At 36.7% G+C, this 22002-nt stretch overlaps 2 protein-coding genes across 8 annotated transcripts in view; both read right to left on the bottom strand.

Annotated features, from left to right (window-relative positions):
• Positions 1-4044, bottom strand: part of CRACD (capping protein inhibiting regulator of actin dynamics) — a 125986-nt gene extending 121942 nt beyond the window's left edge. Inside the window, exon 1 of one of the 3 annotated variants that reach the window (XM_039378566.1) lies at positions 3665-4044. The gene's annotated coding sequence lies outside the window, so the exon portion shown is untranslated. Of the gene's footprint in view, positions 1-2678; positions 2756-3430; positions 3515-3664 lie in introns of those variants that run through there. The other 2 variants (XM_039378567.1, XM_039378569.1) reach the window with 2 other exon arrangements.
• A 3519-nt stretch (positions 4045-7563) lies between these two features.
• Positions 7564-22002, bottom strand: part of CEP135 (centrosomal protein 135) — a 33770-nt gene continuing 19331 nt past the window's right edge. For 4 of the 5 annotated variants that reach the window (XM_039378577.1, XM_039378576.1, XM_027735871.2 and 1 more), the window contains 11 exons: positions 20882-20997; positions 20657-20811; positions 20107-20162; positions 18936-19104; positions 18075-18185; positions 16176-16361; positions 15057-15266; positions 13905-14107; positions 10417-10521; positions 9870-10016; positions 7564-8145 (listed from right to left, as the gene is read on the bottom strand). In XM_039378577.1, coding sequence (XP_039234511.1) covers positions 8124-8145; positions 9870-10016; positions 10417-10521; positions 13905-14107; positions 15057-15266; positions 16176-16361; positions 18075-18185; positions 18936-19104; positions 20107-20162; positions 20657-20811; positions 20882-20997 — 1480 coding nt within the window. In that variant the 3' untranslated portion in view covers positions 7564-8123. Of the gene's footprint in view, positions 8146-9869; positions 10017-10416; positions 10522-10799; positions 11629-13904; positions 14108-15056; positions 15267-16175; positions 16362-18074; positions 18186-18935; positions 19105-20106; positions 20163-20656; positions 20812-20881; positions 20998-22002 lie in introns of those variants that run through there. The other variant, XM_039378578.1, reaches the window with a different exon arrangement.

The raw sequence follows: 22002 nt of genomic DNA on the forward strand, positions 1-22002 counted from the left end.
TTACAAGTCAGTTATATTTCTTCATAAGGCTTCACCATTTTAACTCTAAGAATGTAAAGCAATGGCAGATGCTGCATGCTTCTACAAAAAATATTTTACCTCTTAAAGAGAGAGAGTCTATGATATGCAATGCATAGAATCAAAAGGAATGAAAGTCCCTTCAGGAAGTAATGAGAAACAATAAGTGTAAGATCTACACAACAACTCACTGTTTCCTAAAGACAGAAACCATGGAGTCTCCACGGAAATAAACACAATTTTATCCATCAATAATTGATTTAATAATAGATAAAAAATAGAATTTGGTCCCTCCAGTGGAAGCACTAATGTAATTAAAGTTAACCCTGTAACTTCAGGTTGCCTTCTATCACTTTATTCAACACCAATTGATTCCACTTTAACGTGCACTTTATACAACTTTTTTCTTTTTCAAATTCGTCGGAACAATGACAATATGCAGATGTTTAGAGCATCTCACCATTTACATCATGCTGATGGAGCTATTATGTAACTACAATGCCCTAAGTCTGTTGACTCCAAAGAAATTGACTGCACTTTTTTAACATGAAATTAGTAGGCTTATCCATTTTTGCTACAACTCTCTTATTTAGACCTTTATGGAATAAAGACTGTGCATTGATCTTGTGGGAGGGGAAAAAAAAAATCCCTCAACAATCAGAATCGGTGATTTTCAAACAGAAATAATTCAGAATATAAAAAAAAAGGTACTCTCTTGGTTTGTGAGGAAAAAAGTCAAAACATACTCATTCAAGCTTACACTGTCTATATAAAAATTCTGTTTATGTTAGACTTCATTGTAAAACAACAACCAAACATATTCATATTCACAAACTCATCATCACATTTCAGTCAACACTTATTATGCCATGTGTTTCTTATTTAAAAAGAGCTTACCTGACACATCTATAGTACGAATACTGAAATAACCCTAAACTACATTACTCACACAAAGACATCCATTTTCATGACAGGGATACCTGGCAAAACAATAATCAGAGTGACTAAGAGCCGAAGCAGAAGAAACTACAAAAGTTATTCTTACTGCTGTAATCAGATGTGTGAAACCAAAAAGGGTTGCATTTTAGTACCTGCATTTAAAGTGAAATCTTACAGCCAAACAGTACTTTTTAATAGTAAATAAATTTTGTTTCAGTATTCGGGAACTGTATGTTAAAAAAAATATTTTACTGAATGCATTTCCAGTTCACAACTGCTACTACCTGCATAATCTCACAAGAAAACTGACGAAAACAAGATCTATAAAGAACAAACTTGGGGGGGGAAGAAGGAAGGAAGTTAACATTTTAGCACAGGACCCAGCAAGTCAATCATGCTTCGAACCAACTGTGTTTGCTACCAGTGCACTTCTAAAAACCCCATTATATGGCATATAGGAAAAAAATAATAATTGCTCATAAGTCTCAAGGAATTCTCTCTAAAATTTAGGGTTGCCCAAATGGATATTACAACAGGATGCTCTGAGACACATTTTCTTATTGGAGAAGAAAGACCCAATACCAATCAGCAGCAATCTCTTTACTACGTGCCATATTTATTAAAAAATATTTCAAGGCAGTTCTTGTAATTATCATCCAACTAGAACATAAGTAAATATACAAATCACTTTCATATAAAGTTTTAATACACCTTATAGTGTTAAATTCAAGCTCATTGTTGCAATGAAATATTCAACCACAAACACAAACTGTAATCTGATAGCAGCAAAGGAAGAGTTGAATTTGCCCATTAGATGAATTTCTGACCTGGATTCAAACCACCTAAAAGAAGTTATGTACAGAACTGCTAACTACCCCCTATATTAAAATACATCAATGGCTTTGTCAAAGAAACTCACAATAATATTTATGCCTGCTGATTAATGTTTTGGTATAGTTGGAAGACTTAATTGTCTATGCAAGGTGCAATTAAAGTTATTTCGGATGGTAGTTTCTTGAGTGTGCATTACTAAATACCAAATAAAAGTAAGTTCTGACTAATTTTTCATCTTTACTCTGTTAAAACATAGAACCTGCTACATGTTACTGCTATCGGCTAGCTTATATAGCTCAGAGTCTTAAGAAAAGAGCTCTTTTCATACAATTGCTATACACTGTTTAAGGTATGTACAGAAAATCTGTTTGGGAATATAACAAATTAGATTATCTACGTATCTATTATCGACAGAATATCTGTTATTGGGCCTGTGGTTGTAAATTACTCTTCTCTTTCTCCATGGCCCCATCCCCCAGCAGCAGATCGTTTTCAGTGCCATTATTGTCACGCATATTAAATTTTCAGGATGCAGAGTTGTGGTTTCCAAGTCTCTACTTACCCCTTGAACTGTCTTTTTACAGGGCATTTTTACACTTAAAATGACAGAGCAGAGGCATAGTAATGTTTTACGTACTACAGCTAAAGAGAACCAGATTTCTAACTGACTTGCAGCAATCCCAGCAAAATTAATTAAAAAAAAAAAACAACAAACCAAACAAAAAAAAACCAAAAACAAACAAAAAACCCCTCAAACCGTCGTTCATTAAAAATGTCTCCATGAAATAGAAAAGATGCGTGTTACACATATTTCTGTCCCTGAAATAGACGTTTTCTAACTGACGAGATCATGCAAGAAAACGATTTCCCATGTGAAAGGGTATTACCTCCAGCTTACCGGCTCCAGCTGCTGGGATAGAGTAAGGAAGAGGGACGCGGCCCCGCTGCCTGCCAGCCGCGGAGCGCAGCCGGCTCGTTACAGCAGCGCGGCGGCACTTGTGTGACAAATGGCTTACGGGAGCTCGAACAAAGCGATGCTGCTCTGGAGAAGCATCGCCGTGAACAAAGTCATCTCTCTGACAGCTCCTGCTTTTCAGCGAAGCTGAAACAATACAGGACTCCCTGGGAAAACGCGAACAAAGGGAAAGCAGAAGGAATTGGAGAGAACCAGCCCAGCCATTGAATTCCGCGGCAGCAACGAAGTGACACCTTCCGAAAATTACCCGCACGCCTCCTTGCACCTTCCACCGAACAAAGGCAGCCCAACAGCGGCAGGGAACTACTCACTGGGGGGGTTTCTGGCCGTCCTCCCAGCACAGCCTCCTGCCCCTCGCCTGCTCGCCTCTTGCATCGCCGAGCGACAGAGAACAAGCAGCACAAAGCGGCAGGGACACTCCCGCACGGCCCCGCACAGCAGCAGGCGACCCCGCAAGGCGAGCGCTCCCGAGGTGCGGCCCGGGCAAAGCGCAGCCGCCGACGCCGGAGCGGCGAGGTCGGGATGCGGAGCCCCGAGGGAGACGCGGAGCCTCGGGGGGGGGGGATGCGGAGCCCCGTGCTGCGGCGAGGCTCCCTCCCGCTATGGGCACCGCAGCGGCCCTTGCGCGGGGGGGAAGGGGTGGGGCGGCAGGGTCCTTCCTACCTGTGCTCCCTCTCCCTGCTGCCAGAAGGGAAGAGCCGGTGGCTGCTGCGGGCGCCGGTGCCGCCGCCCAGCCCGTCGGATGCCGCCCCCGCGGCGGCCGCCCCATGGCAGCGCGGCCGCCGCCGCTCACAGGCGCCCCGCAGCGCCGCGCCCCTGCCGCTCCCGCATCCCTGCCCTCCAACTGGCAGCGTTCGGCTTCTCTTGTTGGGAAGGAAGGGGTAAGGCTGGATTTACCTGGATTCACCGAGACCCAGCACCGTTGCACTGCCCGAAGAGGAGAGTCGCTCCGGAGGAGAGGAGATCCACAGCTCCGGCTGCATCCCGGCTCTGAAACCCCATTTGTTCTCACAGCAAGACTGAAGTCTGAATCCAGTGTCTGGCTATTGCTATAGCTACACAAATACTTATCCCCTTCCTTTCCTAAAAAATAGGAGGAACTACAAGAAATAAAACAAAAATCAGCTGCTCCCCAACACAGCAGTAGAGAAAGCAGCCTCCCTTCTTTCTCATATCCTTAAATCCCGTATTTGTATCAGCTCTTCTGGGGCCCCACTCTTTCAATTCAGGTATCAACAGCAAGATTTTACCAGTGCAGGACACCTGTTTCCTGAGTTTCCCAAAGAGAACATGGTAAAAGCAGATGCTGCATTTAGTTCCATCCAGACTCTTCCACTTTTTGAACCAAAATGTGGATCATGTGATTCATGATCTTCCACTGCTGAGAAAGATGTATTTTGCCAACCACCTCTCCAGATTCAGATGCTCCCTGGAGAATAAGGCCTTACAGCTTTGGATTTTGCCTGTTTTTCAGGTTTTTTGCCCAATCAGAAGTGGTTCTTCTGGTATTCTTAAAAAGAACTAGGTCTTACATGAAAATGACACCCAGGCTGGGTTGGACCAAAGAGCTTCTTTTTGTCTCTGACTGTGCCCGGTAACAGATGTCCTAAAGGAAGAATATAACTTTAGGCAGGCATTTACTGATACTCTCCCCCTCCTTAGTGATTTGTAGCTCACTGAATTCCTGAGCCAAAGTGATACTTGTGAAAGAAACTAGTCTATGAGTCTGAAATAAGTATCAATTGCTAGGAATCACTTTTTCACCTGCAAGCTTCTAGAGACGACTAGTCATATAAGGCCTGGGAGGTGCAGTCCATTCCGTTTTCAGTCCCTTCACAACTAAAGCTATAGGATACAAGGCACAGATAACTCAGAATTTTAAGCTCGTGTACCAGCTCTAGTATTTTGGTGGTTAAGTATATTGAATGCTTTCTTTACATTAGCAAGAGCATATACATATATATATATACGTACATATATATTTAGATCCAAAATATATGGATACAAAGCACCTCAATTACCAGAGCTGAATTTGGTAACACTCCTCCAAAAGATTCAGGGGTTTTGCTGTGTTTTGCCTTGTTGCTATTGCAGCACTTACACATTTTTAAGAGGTAGAATTGGATGGTACAGAGAGAAAACTTCCTAAGTAGCCACCAGGAAAGAGGTGAATCCAGCCTTTGCCAGTTCCTTCAGATCAGTGAGATTGCTCAACTACATGAGACCTTTCTTGTCTGGAGCAGAAAATAAGTTCCCTTGAGAACTGACAATTTCTGTAAAGTAATGTAGTCACAAACCTCAGTGGCAAAGTGATAAATGGGCTTCAGGCACACGTAGCTTTATTAGCAATTTTTTTCACTCTGGGTTTATTAGATTTTATTACTGAAATATTAGAAATCTAGAATTTCTATGGAGAAACCCAAACCTTTCTAGGATGTGCCATGATTGCTTAAAAAGACCCAAGTCCACTAGGTGGCACAAAAACACCATGTAAAAGCCAGGAGCAAGCCAGGAGCAAGCCAGGGGTGCCTACCTCCCACTCAACATCTTTATGCATTTATCCAGAGCAAATGGGTACTGGTAAAGATTGCAGACACAGCTATAGTCCAGCAACCCACCCAACTCTTTTCAAATAAAAACAAGCTCAGATGTCAACATGTTCCTTTGGACTTAGAAGCTCAATGAACTCAAAGAACATCTCCCTCAAAAGCAGTATCTGCTCCTGCAGACCTTGACTGACTCACAGCTGACTAATCACACTGAAATTAATTTCTGTGGTTTTGTTCATGAAAATACAGCTGTCTCTGTTCAGGAGTACTAAAACTGAGAAGAAGCCACTGGCATTCTCATTTTTCCCACTTTCTTCCAATGGCTATTTTGCCATTTTAGTTTAACTCCTGCACCATCATCTTGAAATGGTAAAGGACACACCTCTGACAATGCTGGTGAGGCAGCTCTGCTTGGTTGATGTTGAGCTAGCAGCAGACACAGGTGGGATAGGCAACTACCGTAATAAAGTCCAAAACTCATTTGAGCTCTATTGTAGATAAATCTAAATATGGAGATAAAACAATGGTAAATATTTTTATACTTGTAATTTTTCAAAAGTCAGACATCATAATATAGATAATAAGAATCAACGTCACCACAGTCGGATAAGTACGTACCTGATCACATTGCTGTGTGGAACTGTAGGAAAGTTTCCCGCAGTCGCAGAATTGTTGCCCCTCTGAAGACTGCCTAGTCCAACCCTTGCTCAAAGAAGGGTCATCTGCAGCAGGCTGTCCAGGACTGCCCCTCAGTGGGTTTTGAATACCTCTGTGGATGGAGACTCCACAACCACTCTGGGCAGCGTGTTGCACTGTTTGACCACCCTCACGGGACAAAAATATTTCGTATGCTTAAATGGAATTCTCTGTATTTCGATTTGTGCCCATTGTCTTGTAATTCCCCTGAGTACAACTGAGAAGAGACTGTCTCAGTCTTTTTACTCCCAGCCACTTTTCATTCCCACTCCTACCCATAGTTATTTATGTATATGGAGATGTTCCCTCCCTCAATATTTCTTTTCTCAAGGCTGAGTAACCCCAGCTTGCTCAGACCCTTCTCTTGTGAGAGATGCTCCAATCCCTTATCATCTTTGGGGTTCTTTGCTGGACTTGCCAAGAATGTCCATGTCCATGTTGTATTGGGAGCTTTATGGAAGACATCGTGTGTTGGGGTTACCTTGGCCACGCCATGTCTGCAGTCCATATGCTGGAATGGGCTGCCACTGTGCAGGGAATCTGCCAGAGTGCCCCATGCTGGTTCTGCTGTGTGTTGGTGGTGTTGTGGCAGAGGTAACATTGCAGCCTGACAGAAAACATATGAGTTCTTTGCCTTTGTGGCTGAAACACTGCATTAATACACCAGCCACTGATAATACTCCAGTGTTTCAGCTATTGCTGATCAGTGCTTGGATCAGGTATTTCTGAACAGGTGTTCTAAGTTGGCTTTAAGTAATAAAATTTAATATATATGACACAATATTTCCAGTTAACACAATATTCTTCATAATTTCTAAGTGTAACAATCTTAGTGCAAAATGGACAAAATCTAAGAGCAAAAAAAGGATTTTTTTCCATGTTATTTAATATGTGGCTTACACTTCAGAGATGCTTGTAATGTTAGCTGGTAACCACATTTTTATTGAACATGAGGCAAGCAGAACACTACCTGTTGGACAGTACAAGGATGTGCAGCAATGCATCCTCCCATTTCTAGTCCTCTCTATAAGTCCTATGAATACACAACATGTCAAGCTGATGGTGTGTAATTATTAGAAAACTGCATGTTCTCAAATAGAAGGATACAATATACAATTATTTGCATAGATGGACGTTAAGAATATATCCTAAGATTGTGATCACTAATCGCATCTTACTTCAAAGCCCAAGTTTGAAATGCTCCCCTGCTAAATACACCAGATATTTTAAAGATTAGTTCTCACTTCATTTACCTAATATGTATGTCACAACATAAAGTCCTGTGTCACCTCTCCAACAGCTTGAGCTTAACTGTGCAAAGGATTCCAGGTGTCGCTCTGAACTTTTAAAACTACCATTTGAAAAATATCTCCAGATATGATTCAAAAGTTTGAATATAAAATACTTCAGAATTTTATAATATTTAAAGTATTTCAATATGTCTTTAAAATGTAATTTTTCTCTTCACTTTTTACTTAATATGGGGATATTTAAAATGCAATTTCACAGAAAGATGAAACAAAAGGAGACAAATTAGTTGACAAAAAGTAATAAAGGCTGATATATACTTTTTATTAAGAAAAGGTAAACAAAATACATTCACAAAATAGATAATCAATACTTTTAAATACCATGAAGTATGATCTGTAAACAGAAAACACTTGTTAGAAGCTTAAATATAGGAATTCATCACGGGTATAAAACATACACTGGCTCAGCACTTGTAAGACAATTGTGGATGTTATTCTGTTAGCTCATATTAAGATGAATGAAGTTCTGCAATCACATGAGATAAGCAAACAAATAAAACAGTAAAATAAAAACAAGAGATTGTCAAATCAAGTACTCATTTCCTTCTTATAATTATTACGTTTCCAAAGTTGTAACAAAACTTAGTTAGGCTTGATACAAAACCTGTCAAACAGCCAGCAAAAAACACCCCTGCCAGTTGGGAAAGCAGAATTTTGCAAAGTTGATTATTTCACCCTTTCTCAGAGATTTCAAAGGTAATCAGTGATTTGAAGAAAACAGAGGTAGAATACAAGATAGTCTTCATAATTAAAAAAAAAAGTCTTTATAACAAGGTAATGCTTCAGTTGCTTAAGTACTGGTTATTCCTTGAAGCTCACATTTCTGGTGGAGAAAGAAAAAATGTCAAAATAAAGTTAACTACTTTATTTTACTAATTAATATTGGGATAAATTGTAACAATTAGCTTCAGCCTCCTCATATTCTCTTCTGTTATTCCTAAATATCAACTATTAGCATATTATCTAAACCTCTGCATTCAGTTCATTGACTCATTTCTCAAAGTAGAAGGGAGACAAGGAGGAAGAGAAAATTTCTTGAGAAGATGAAATCAGATTAGAGAAAGAGACAGTTGTAACACAACAGAACAGTAGTTACAAAATACACTTTACTGTGGTAAGCTCCCAAGAAGAAATAAATAAGCAGGATGAAAGATGGTGACAGTACTGCTGAGATCATTCTACCGTAATGACCCACTGATAGGTTTAAAAGGTAAAACATACATAACAACTGCATGTGAATTCAGTTGTTAAAAACCACTTTCTTTAAATATATATACTTAATGAAAATGGGATATTTTCTGATAAGATATGGTACAGAGCTGTCATTGTTAAGGTTAAGAATGCAAATATTAGGACAAAAATAGTGCACTACATTGTATTCTTCAAGTACAGCAACTGGACGTTTTATTGCTCTCAGGACTCACTATAACACAAGGAAGACTACAGACAACTCTTTACTGATGATACTCTTTCTCAAAAATATATTATCTGTCATCATCTCAGTCAAAATGTTGATTTGCAACATTACAGGGTGCACCTAATGGCTCACCAGTAAACCAAGAGTCGTAACGGCTGTTTCATCCCCACTGACAACATCACTTTTGCTAGTTTCCGTTTTTTGCTTTGCCCAAAAACTCACAGAAGAGAAAAAATGCTGACAATGTGGGTTTATGCCATGTTGACCTCAGTTCTCAAGAAACCTGTGTTTTTGTTAACAAAAGTAAGCTTATGAACAAGCCATATGTATTTACCAACAAAAATAAACTTCAAAATCTGTCAGATTCATGAGCTGTTACAGCACACGTATTTCCTACAACAATCACTGTTTACCTCTCCCTGTCCTTCCTCTCTTCACTGCAATTTATTATGCAATATAGGACAGGCAGGATATAACGCCAGTAACCAGGTCTGTAACATAAAACTGACAAAATCTAAAACAACGATCTCTAAAAGAACAAAAATGTCAGTGAAAATGAACAGGTGAGAGGCTGATTTTGATTTCCTTTTTATGGACTCTAGTAATCACGATCTTAGACATTCATAGATTCAAGCACTAACAATGCATTCACTGTTTTTATGCACTTGTTTTGGAAATAGTTTCATCTAATGCATAATGTTCAAATGCATTTCAGTTGGACTCTCTTTTGTGGAGTGTTTGTCCCTCATTGCTGTACTTGAGAGAATTTCACAGCTTTTCTCTCAATACGAACCATTTATTGTTTGGAGATAACTGTTAACAATAATAAACTGGCAAAATATATTTGGATATAAGTAATGGCAATAATAAGCAGGCAACACAAGCAGCTGTCAGCTTATGCAAGACCATTAACAAGAACAGGAATGAGAATCCATTTATTATATGGTCTTTGGAGAGTACTTTGCATCTACTGTTTTCAATCAACTTTTTATAGTAGGAGAGACAGCAAAAGCAGAACTTAGAAACACTTGAAGTATGTAACAATTTCAAAGAATTAGAATGGTTTTATTTAGAAACAATTTAAACTTCACTCTTAAACTGAACCAATCTGCTAAAATCAAATCACTTACTTCTCAGCTGATGCCTGGTCAGTTGTCCTTACAACGCTCCGTTCAGGAGAACGTGAGGGAGACCTGAATGTTGAACTGAGAGGAGGCGAAGCGCGTAATGATGATGTAGAGAGACCATGTCGGCGCATTTCCTGAATTGCACGTTCTCTGCCAACAAACAGCAATTTTAGTTACACAGCACTTAGCACAATGTTAAAAGCAAGAAAAACGTAACTTTTCTCTGTATTTTTACTCGGTGATTTTTTGCAATACTTTAAAATAAGTTTTGTTTTCTTGTAAAGTTACTCAATTTTATTCTTGTTTTCATGAGAAGGAATTGTTTTACTTTTAAAGGCAGTGGTTAACATAAAATTTACAAGAAAATTCAGAAACTGTATAAGATTTTTATTTTTTAATTAAGCAGTTTTCAAGATGAGCATATTATATTTTGCACAGTAAGAGGAATAGAGTCTTCCATAAAAGTTTCACACTATTGAAAAAAAGCAAGCTCCAAAAGTGAGAAAGAAGAAATGAGAAAAGTCAACTCACTGAAAAAGCAGCATCTTACCGTTCAAATCGCTCAGTTGTCAGTTGTCTTTTTAAAACATCACAGTCAGTCTGCAGCTGTGCAGCTTTACTTCGAAGTATGGAAACCTCTCTATTATGGCTGCTTCTAAAAAAAAAAAAAATCACGAGAAGCAACAAAGTTTTCTTTGAACACCATCAGCTAGGAGCTTAGATAATTTAGAGCAAGATAAAACAAAACTAGATTCACACAGACGAAATCAAAGACAAATTAGAAGCAAGAAAGCAAGAACCAAGTGAATGTAACACAACGTTTCATGAAGAAGTAAGGTGAGAATGAAGTGAGAAGCTCTCACTACACCCTAACTACATTGTGTTCTTTTTCAGACAAAGGTAAACACAGACATGTTTTATAAAAACAGACAAAACAATTAAAACATTAATTTATTGATTCACTACCCTCTTTTGCATGTGAGATGATCTTTATGTGTACATTTAAAAAAAAAAAGAAGAAAAAAGCAGTAAGTATCCACATAAAATACAAATGTAACAGTAAAAATTATATCAGGTAGCCTGGAACTATGGCTAGCAATGAAAACTACTGAATCAAATCTACATAAAAAATATATTAATGCAAATACCAGACCAGCACAACCCAGAGTCTCATGGCTTGTCAACTATAACCTTGGTATTTGGGCCCAACTGTTTCAACTGCAAGAATCAAAATGAAAAGCAACCTTGAAAATCTTAACGAACATAATTAAGCATACTTCTTAGTAAATCATCAGCTTGACCAACCCAATGCTTGGTTGCAAAATACTATTAATTCTTTATAAAGGAAGAAAAAAAATCATTGAGTGTAAAATAAGTTGTCTAAATGAGAACCGAGACAGCTGTGTTATTCCATACAGTCTTCAAAGCCAGTATGAGGCGGAGTGCTCAAAAGTCACTTCTGGAGAAGTAAAGTTGCACTAGTTTATTGCTAAAGCACTGGACTGGAATTCTGAAAAACAATTTCCACTCCTAGGTCAGTCACAAACTTCCTTTCTGGCACCCGCTGGTCTTTGACTCCAGGAAGATGCAAACTACTCAAGAGATTTGTTCCAAAAAGAACCGCAGAATATTTTTTCCCATGTTCCCTATTCATCAGTAAAATTCCTAGAATGGTATCTTGATCCAGTATGTTGAGAACAGATGCAGAAGACAAGAGATCTCGATGATATCTTATTCTAAGTCCTTCAGAGACAGGCATATGCTTTCAGGATGGAGGTAAGAATTCGGGGCCCAGTATCATTATTGTAAAATAAGAAAAGAAAGCGAACACTTTGTGAGTTCTCAGGTTATTCCATGTCAATGACAATTAAAATTAAGAGCATGAAGTAAATAACTCAAAATTTAGAAATATTTTAATTTGAAACCCTTATGCACAGTAATCATCATTTAAGTTTACATGATTATACACAATTTTCACAGGAAATCTGTCTCTTTCCCAGCTACAGATAGCTCTCAGTAAGTAGTGTAGCAATTTCATATTCTTTATTTAATACTTTATTCACCCTAGAGCCTCAAGATCTCATTCACTGTACTATCACCCAAATAGCACTCCAAGTAATGCAACTACTCACTCTACAGAGCTCATAATTACAGCACTGGAGAATTTCACAAGTTAAATTTAATTCTGAGAATCCTGAAGTCAGAGGTTGTGGCCAAGCCAAATGAATTTTTGTATTTTACAATTTTTCTATTAGACACAACCTAATTGTCACATACTTCAGTCACAGCTGTGAGCATTTAAACTTCCTGTTCTTTAGAGTGCAACTACTACAAACCAAATAGTAGAAAGCAAGGTATATACAACTAGTTGTCACATGTGAACATTTGCCTAGCAACATGCAGAACCTTTGAGATAAACAGAGGAAAACAATTCAACAGAATAGCCGCTCTTCCACCAAGACAACGTTTTCCTTCTTCCTGCAGTATCACATACTATTAACAATGCAAGTACTGACATTTACAACAAACAAGAAATGAACCCTACAATATGTGCAGAAGAAAAATAGTGAAAAAATTACTATGTTTGTTGAATAGAATTTTATAATGTTTGCACACAAAGTAGCTGAATTTAATTTAAGTTAAAACCTCCTTCTTTCCTTTTTTTTGGGGTTTCTGTTGGTTCGTGTTTTTATTAACTTTCACATTTAACTTCATAATCAGGACATTGCATTAGCTTATGTTCATTGTATGCAACTAACATTTTTCCCCCAAAGTAAACCAAAATCAGCAATACTAAAACAGGAAGCAATTAGTTACACAAGGGTGATTAATACCATTGTCATCTACAGATCCATAGAGACTGCTGCTACTTGAGGTGGACCATCATCAGCTCTAAGCTGTAGCCTCTATGTAAATAAATCAAAAGCATTTTTCTTGCACATCTGTGTCACCAAATCACAGACAGCTTTTACCTGTTTAAGGTTGCTATATTCTATATCTCATAAGGAGCATTATCTGTCCTATTACCTTCCATACATTTTCTTTCTCTCCCTACCTTAGTGTTTACTAAGTGGGTGTATCTGTTTTCCTTTGTCTGAAATTCTACTTGGACTTTACTCTTCACTACCATCTCCATTCAGCTGCTACTCCTCCTTTTTGCTCTTTAATGCAGAACTATCACTACAGGCACTGGCTAGTGTATCCCTTGGAGAATTATCATGTCATGATACTTGGCAGTTTTACTTAAATAGTTTGACTTGGTGATCTTAAGAGTCTTTCCCAACCTAAACGATTCTAAGATGACACATGTCATGGACACTTCAAATTCCCTGCTTCATAACATGAAGAAAAATTTTTAACCCCTCTGCTTCTCTTGTACATGAATTTCACATATACAAAATATCCCCCCCTTAACTTCATTGCTCCAAACACATTAGTCTTTCTTCTACAAGTGTGTTTAAAACTTATTTCTTCTGCAGGCAGATGCACAGCATAAGAAATTGCTCGCCACATATAGTGTAGGTGTCAGGTTCAGTTCCGTTTAAAGTTCAAAGGAACAATAACTTGATAAGGACTTTTTCCTTAACAGTTAATATCAACCGCAGCAGAAGTACTTTTGCTTTTTTTAAGCACTATGACTTCACTATTTATTACGTGATTCTTACTTTAATCAAAGTAAGGATAACAGGCATCTTCAGTAGATAAGCAGTTCACATTTACCATGGATTTAATATACTTTGTAATTTTTTTGTGAGCTGTAAACATATGTTAAAATTTTATTTGGAGAATGTTTCCTTTGGAACTCCTGTTTAAGTTTACTGCTTGCACTAAAGAGATGTCCACCAAAGTGCTGATTAATGAAAGCAGTATGAAAGATATGTAAAGAAACTAAGTAAATGATGACATGAAAGGCCAAAAGACATTGCTGCAAAAATCTGCTCAGCCATACCGAATATCCAGATTTTGTGAATAAGTATTGTCACACAGAAAAAGTTTTTTTGTAAACCACATAACACACATACACTTGTTAAAACTTACAGTTTGCTCTCAGCAAGTGTTAGCTTGTCTTTCAGTAATTGAATTTCGGTATCTTTCTCTTGGGATGTTAATTGGTTCTGAAATTCTTTGTCTCTACTAGTAGCCAGTAACGTTTCAAGATTCTGAACTGTAAGTCTCTCACTGGATAACTGCTTTTTCAGCAACTCTACTTCTGATTTTATATCTTCTAATTCTCCTAGAACCTAAGGCACAAATTTTATACATTATTAATACACCAGTTTACAAACACAGACAATTCTATTTTGTGAAGAGTTGCTATAAAAACTGAAATGATTGTCTGATAAAAAAGAACAGGAAACTGAGCTCACAAAACTAGTTAAAGCTACAATTATTCTAAACTATACTTAGTTTAAAACTATTCAAGCTGTACACCTATCAAATGTTTTACTGTGAGCTGGATTACATAGTGCTAGAAATGTTAGGTAAGTACCAGGAACACTAATTGGCTTTTAACAGCAGTAGACTTTTGCCCCAGTTCAAAAAGAGTATTTACTATACTTCATTCTATTTGACTAGCTCAGCTCACAATTAGCTTCTTGGCTTTTGCTTAAAATGTAGGAATACTTGTTTTCCTCACCAGTTTTATGAATATAAACAAATTCTACTGTTCTTGAGGTCTTGAATATTACAGTACCAGAAAGTCTGACCAAGTCACTAAATAAAGACAAAATCAGCTGTAAAGAAAAAGGTTCCAAAAATATGAATATTCAGAACTGTTTAAATTATTTCAAAATATTTAATGAATTTCAGCTGTATCTAAATTTCAATTTAACTGGAAAAAGCAATTAGGAAAAGGTCTTTAATATCTAAATAAGAAGTGCACTATTCGCATTTGGTAAGTTGAAAATTTGAGTAAATTAAAAAATAAAAAAAAAAAACATAATTTGTCTCTGGTATCGCAAAAACTACAGCTGCAACATTTTGCAGTGATAATGAATGAAAGAAACTCCATCTTTCTGTACAAAACCCACAGATACAGATCTATATACTGTAAAATTTATAATTTATATAAAAATGGGAAACTAGTGATGTAAATTAACTTGGTTTGCTCTCAGAAGTGATTCTTTTCTCCAAAAACCATTAAAAGCAAAGGAAGTTATTTTATTATACCAAATTAAATTTTCTGCTTACCCTTTCATAATCCATGCTTTTGGATGTCAACTGTCGAGATAAAAGATCTTTGCCAGACTCAAGTTTCACGCAGAGTTCCCTCACAGAAGTCAGGTCTGCTAACACAGCAGCCTTATCCTGATTTTCATGTTTAAGGTCCTCTTCCAATTTGGACATGTTTTTTGTAATGGAGGAGATCTGAGATTCATATACTTGATGTGCAACAATATGCTAAACAAAGACAAATATGGATACACCTTCAGTGTTAAATTTAACAGTTTTCTGTTGAATAACTTGGGCTTTCTTAATACTTTAGTTTCTCTTTAAAATTAACTTTCCCTATAAAACTAACTTGATATTACACTCCTTCCCTTTCCCTAAATTACAGCTGAGGACAACTAATAAACCATTGCTGCAATTTTTATCACCATCTTGAAGAATTATACAAGTACTATAAAAGAGTGGAATGAGGCTGTATTCCAGCTTCAGAGAATTAAAAAGCTTAAAACCCCAAAAATACAGCCTATTGTTTACTCAGCTTACAATACAGTCTCTAACACTTTTTGGCATGAGACAAAATGTAGCCAATACACAACAATTATACTCTAGAACTTCACTGACCTCCATGAAGTTATTGCTTCTAAAATATAAACCTCATTATGTTCTATGATATTGGTCTAGGTTTCAGTATTATGGAATCCTGATTCTGGATTTGGACTATGTCTACCAGATTTTTACCTTGACTCCAGCCACCAATGCTTCAAATACCTCATTCAAAGCTTCAAAGAAACGAAAGATCTAAGCTTAGAAAGTACTCATAAAGCTATGTGCAAACATTTTGAAGCAATATACAAAAGTTTCTTACAGAGAAAGTATCATAATAGCAATAATAACCCAACAGAAGAGTTCCAAAACTATCAAAACATATGCCATTAATCTAATTTTGGGAAAGCAGGGAGAAGGAAAGCACGTCTAAACAAAACCAGTTACTATTTCAAAAATTCAAGTGTCCATATTTGAAACACTCACATATAGAAATTCTTTTCTATTAAAATGTTAAAAATACCACACTGACTTTATTGAAAAACACCTGAATGTATCTCACTTTCCTTGAGAGAATTTCATTGCACAAGTTATTACCCCTTGAATCTCTTTTTCCAGAAGTTCTACTCTCTCCCGAAGATGTCTCCGATCTGTGTCTACTGAAAGGAGTTCAAGTCGTATTGAGCTGCTTTCTCCTTCAGCTTGATGAGCCTTCATTTCCCAGTCTTCAGCTTGCGTATGGAGCATTTGGAATTTCACTAACAATTCTTGGTTCTCTTGTTCCTAATAAAACAGTAAATCACTCTGCAATGATCAACATACCTTCAAGTTGATTGATCTTATTTCATGCCTACTCCCTGCAATGTATGTTTGGTTTTTTGTTTTGTTTTGTTTTTTTCAGAAAAAGTAGATCTTTCTTCATTTTCTTCATCCTGCTATCTGGCAACTACTAAAGGGCATCATCCCTTTTGCAAGTCCAGATAGCAAATAAATACAGTGATGGCATCCAGTTTTATTAAAATGGAAGTACTTACATTTACAAGTTGTTAATGAGTATCAAGGCTCCCAGGAGAGGGGCTATTTTAGATCTCTCTGCATTGTCAAGGGTCACATTACTGAGATATACTGAGTGCTGCCCTTTCCAAGAAATTCCAGCAGAACTCCGTTTTCAGCTCTTTTACTTACTGTGCTCTTACACATATTTGTATTACAGCAGTGCCTGAAACACTGATAATCTATTTGAGCAGTCTATCACACAAGTACAAAACTGCAAGCTTTACCATTTGTGCAGTGAGAACAAATGTTGCTTGCGAATTTTAATTTGGCCAAACTGCAAGTGTATATTATAAAGCAGTGATTAATTTTTCTTATTTACCTACATTCCCTTCTTCCCTGCTCACATAATGTGCAGCAGGATATGCATGTTGCTAGTATGAGTCAGATTTACCTCATGAGGAAGGCTACTGTTTTTGAAATTCCTTCATATTCTGCAGAACTTGGAAGGTACAGACAGGATCAGGCAGAGTATTAGGAAATAGAAACTCATGATTAAGCAAGTGAACCCTGTGCAGAAAAGTAAATCCTTGTCTCCCTAGGCATTATCCAGATGTAATACTAGACAAAACTCTGAAATCAAACTATTCGTAACTGGTCATTGTCTGTATATTCTACAGCTTCCTGGTACACACCCTGAAAAACTGGATTCTATTTTGCCAAAGATGTGGCCAATCTGTAGCTGAAGTACTTTGGACATATGATATATTGTAAGATTCTTAAAAACTAAGCTTCAAGTGTTTTAAATTGATAGTTCTAAGCTAACATACTACTGACCTTAATTTTTTTCCCTAAGCTTCAAGTTTCTACTTGTAAAGAGTGGTTGAATTTACATGCATTCATAAAGTTGAAATTAGATCAAAACTCATTCCTCCCATTTCAAAGTCACATAATAAATTTGCCAGTTCATGTCATCTTCACACCATTTCTATTTGTTTTAAATGTTTATAAGTTTTAATTCACATACATCACACTTTTGAATCCAAGTATCAGGATAAAATACACTTACCAAGAGCATAGTTTTGGCAGCACTATTTTTATACTTTCACGCAGAACTAAATAAAAACTTTTCTTTTCAAAAAGGGTAAAACATTTAAAACCATTATATAAGCTGATTGTTGCCTACAATCATGAAACAGTACCAGATATTTTACTAGTTGCCTTGTCAAAACTCAAAAAACAAAACAACATTCAAATATGTTTGTTAGTCTCCAGCACTGTGGCCAACTGGAACGTGATGAATGAAATTGTCATGTGCTAGAATAATCAGTGCTTCAGATCTACCAAGGTTTTATATTTTACTATCCCCACAAGTAACTTGAAACACTGCAGAGAAAAGAAGGAAAAACAAAAGAAGGAAATGGGACAGGCAGGGATGATGGGACCCAAGCCACACAATTCTTACTGAAAACAGTAATGACTGCCTACAGGTTATATTTTTACCTTCGAAGCCATCAAGGTCTCAAATCTGGAAACTTCAGTTATATAATTATGAACCCTGGTTTTCATTTCTTCTTTTTCACGTATTGCATCTTCAAGCTCAGTACTGATAGCCTAAAGAGGTAACATAAAGGCAAAATTGTGCAGTATGGTAAATTAATCACTATATAATACTCTATCAGATTAAATCAAAGTAATTGCCTATGCCCTAGATTTTTTTTCTATTCTACCTACAAAAGCCTTTGGGATTTGTATAGTTCAGAAATATCCCCTATCACCTTAGATACACCAAAGGGTTTCCAGGCAAGAATAATCAGAGAAAACAATCACACCAGCTCATAAAATATGCAGCTTCCCTGATGACACACCATACTGATCTTTGGAAAATTCAACATACTGATGTTTGGAAGCTGGAATTTTTATAGCCATAAGATTCACTATCCCTGAGTGAAGGCAAGTTTTAGGTCACTAGAAAATCAATTTTATAACAAAAGAACATTTACACAGATAATAAACCACCATTTTTATCAATTAAATACCAACTACCAAGTGATATAACCAGTTAACATAATTTCATTATATTAAAAACAATTATGTCCTAGATTTATTTTATTTAAAACTTTATTTACATTTCTTTTTTAATCTGGGGGGGATAACTAAACTGAAAGCTTGTCTATTTCTCCCCCACTGTATTGACTACACTTATGTATCTGAAGTAATTGCTTTTACAATTTCAATATCCCAGTGTTAAGAAATACCAATAATTAAACATACCAATCAAGACTGGGGATATAGCAGTTTTGATGCAACACTATATATAAGCAAGCAATAAGTGGTTTAACACACTAGTATTATGTACTGTACCTGGTTTTCTCTGGCCATTGTAGCTAGGTCATCTTGCAGTCGTCTGTTTTCTTTCAGAGCCATTTCCTTTACTCTTCCCATTTCTGCAAGCTCTACTTGGGACGTATCAAGCTGGCGTTGTAAGCTCGATATCTCACGGTCTCTGTTGCTCAGCATGTCCTTCATCTGGCTATCAAGTGAAAATATTATTTAAGTTGTTCCTTCTTGTACTAAACCACATAGAGCTGAAAATGATCAGACATGGATATGCAAAGGCATTCTTGCTTACTGAAGGCTGATAAACTGAGTTGAAATATAAACGTAAGTCAAGTATGTAAAAGTCAATATGCAGAAATAAAGTGGAAATAATTTTCAATTTTGAAGATTTATTTGGTAAGATGAAACTTATTATGCAAACAGCAATTAAAGATACTTATGTTTATCTGTGTTTGCTAGTGGTTACAGTGTGTTACCCACTGTATATGTTATAAACCATAGGAGGAAGAAGATAGCTTACACTTGAAAGACAACAATCAAAAGAGTAAGGAAGAGACTAAACAAAAAAGTAGACATAAAAATATGTGTGAATTTAAGTAAAATTTTTCATTAGTTTTTTGTCACAAATATTTCTTGTATCAATGCAGCAAATATTCAGTTACATTGGTCTTCAAAAGTTTAAATATTGGTGTTTAAATATTTTCTCTTAAAAAGCTATAGTTTTCAAAGTCATGCTTAAAAAGAGGCAAGAATGAATGATTAGATGAAGCCCAGCTAAAAACCACATAAATATATTTTAATTAAGACTGTACTAGTAGCTTATGCTAGGACTAGATTGCCAATAATTAAGAATTTAGCTGTGAATTTTACCTGGGTCAATCTAATAATATCTAGTGGAATACTAACAAGCTACTTTTTGACTGATAATTAATAAATATTAGCAATTTAGGGAAATAAATATAGACCAACAACTGTTAATGGTTGTCTTAACAGTGTCCTAGCAGCCTGCAATATAATTGCAGAGGAGGTCTCTTCAAAAGTTGTGTACGTCTTTCTCAACACAGTACACTCCTTAACTTGACTTAAATGGAAGTAATTCAGTTTCATCAAAATAACTAAAATAGCCATATACTTTCACTTTAAAACCACTAGGTAAAATAAAATCTCTGAAGAAGGCATCCTAGTCTTTACTTACTCTGTTGAGGACTCCAGCTCAGAGAGAGTGAGGCGTAAATGAGTAATTGTTTTTTCCTACAAAAATAAAAACAAAAGTTCTACTAGATATCATTATATTGCAACATAGTAGATACTTCAATTTAAACAACTTTTCATTCAAACCTTTATTATAACTCTTTGTCAATAAGTAATTGCATCTTTGCACATTCAAATTTCCAAGCTTCTTTTCTTTACTGAGAAAGGATTGTCTTGTCATCAAAAAAGATGGAAGCTACAGATTTTGTCACCTCAGGCTAGAACCTTGTATCTCAATAAATACCTCCACGTGCAAAATGCAAAAAAATACTTCTTTGTATTCTTGGTGTGTTTAGGGAATACAGTAACATTCATAATGAAAGTGCTATTGAGTTGGCAAATGACTCTTTGCATTGGCTAGGTCCAAACATAGTGTCCATGTGATGCCTAGTGCTCTGCACAGGCTTTGTCATGAAGGAAGAATGTCTCCTTAAAAATTAACTGCTTTAAAAATCCCCAAATGGACTGCAAAGTAGTACTTTTACTGCACATACCTTGTTAGCTAAGTTGTCATCTAAGCATGCAATTCTTTCTGTTTTTTCATCCACGGTTTCTTGAAGACTGTCCTTTTCTTTATCCAAAACAGTAATAGTACTTCTAAGCACATTGACTGCTTCATCCTGTGAAGTGCTCCTCTGGTTTAACCTATCTATAAATAAAAGAATAAGTGTTTTCTATTTTAAAAACAGAAAATAAGCATAAAAATAACTACTGATTACCTATTTTCTCCTTTAGCATTACAATTTCTTCCTGAGCTGACTGCAGATCATCCTTTCTGAGGGACAAGCGGTGCTGTAAATCTTCAACAGACCTCTGGAGCTGGTCATTTAAGAGCCTGGAAAATCAGTGTACAGTTGAAAGAAGTTTGGGACCTATTCAAGGTCTTCAATTTATGGCTCTTAAGCTGCTTGAAGTGTTGGCACAGTTCCAGCATAACCTCCTGACAGGGTTGTATCATACCAACCTGCAGCATGGGGTTGTGTCATATAACCAGCCCTCTCCCTTGAGAGGAGGACTTAAGGATTTCTGAAGCCAACACCACTTGTTTGCTCTAGAGCCCTGCTGCAAGTCCACCTCAACACCATTACAAAATGGAGCTATGGAACCTCAGTGGGACCACCACGATAACCTGAAACACTCACTTCCTCTGATTTCTGTTACTCTTGATCATGTGCCTCTTTACTTGTGTCTTTCGACTGTTGCTTTATAAAGATTTTGATATGTAGCTCATAGCAGTGATTATCAGTGACACAACATTTTAAAAAGCAACCAAATTGACAGCTATAGTTTTGATTCTACTTTTAAGAAATACAAAGCCTGAAAGATACATGAAATCATCTACCTACATAGTTGTTTTTCTTGGAAGGAAATATCAGAGTGACTTAGGGAAAAAAAAAAAGCAAAACGAAACTCGAAAGTAATTAAATGGATTCTTTACGAAACAAGTCGGGAAATAAAAATCCCTCCCAACTGGAATCCCACAAAAGCTACAGAAGCTTTTCATTATTAAGAAAAGCCCACCAATCCAGAATGTAGCATGTTTGCAGATAAAGATTGCTCTCACTGAGTTCAGAGTGAAACTTTAGAGAGGAAAAAAAAAAAAGCAGGGGGAGGAGGAAAAACACAGTTCTAACAAATTGCCACCATGCACAAAGTAGAACCAAACGCTGAAATGACTGTAGCCCTTCTATCCTTCTTTTCATAATATCAATGCTTCCACTGAAATTATAAGGAACCTTATAAGATATTTCATTTTTATTAATGTTGTCACAATTTTACCAACAAATATACTAATTGTTTTACCAAGAGCCCTCTTTGTGCAATTGGGAGCATTAAATGA

Source organism: Pipra filicauda, unplaced genomic scaffold (genome assembly GCF_003945595.2).
Source record: "Pipra filicauda isolate LSUMZ 115617 unplaced genomic scaffold, ASM394559v2 scaffold140_size2443280_pilon, whole genome shotgun sequence".
Taxonomy (NCBI): Eukaryota; Metazoa; Chordata; class Aves; order Passeriformes; family Pipridae; genus Pipra; species Pipra filicauda.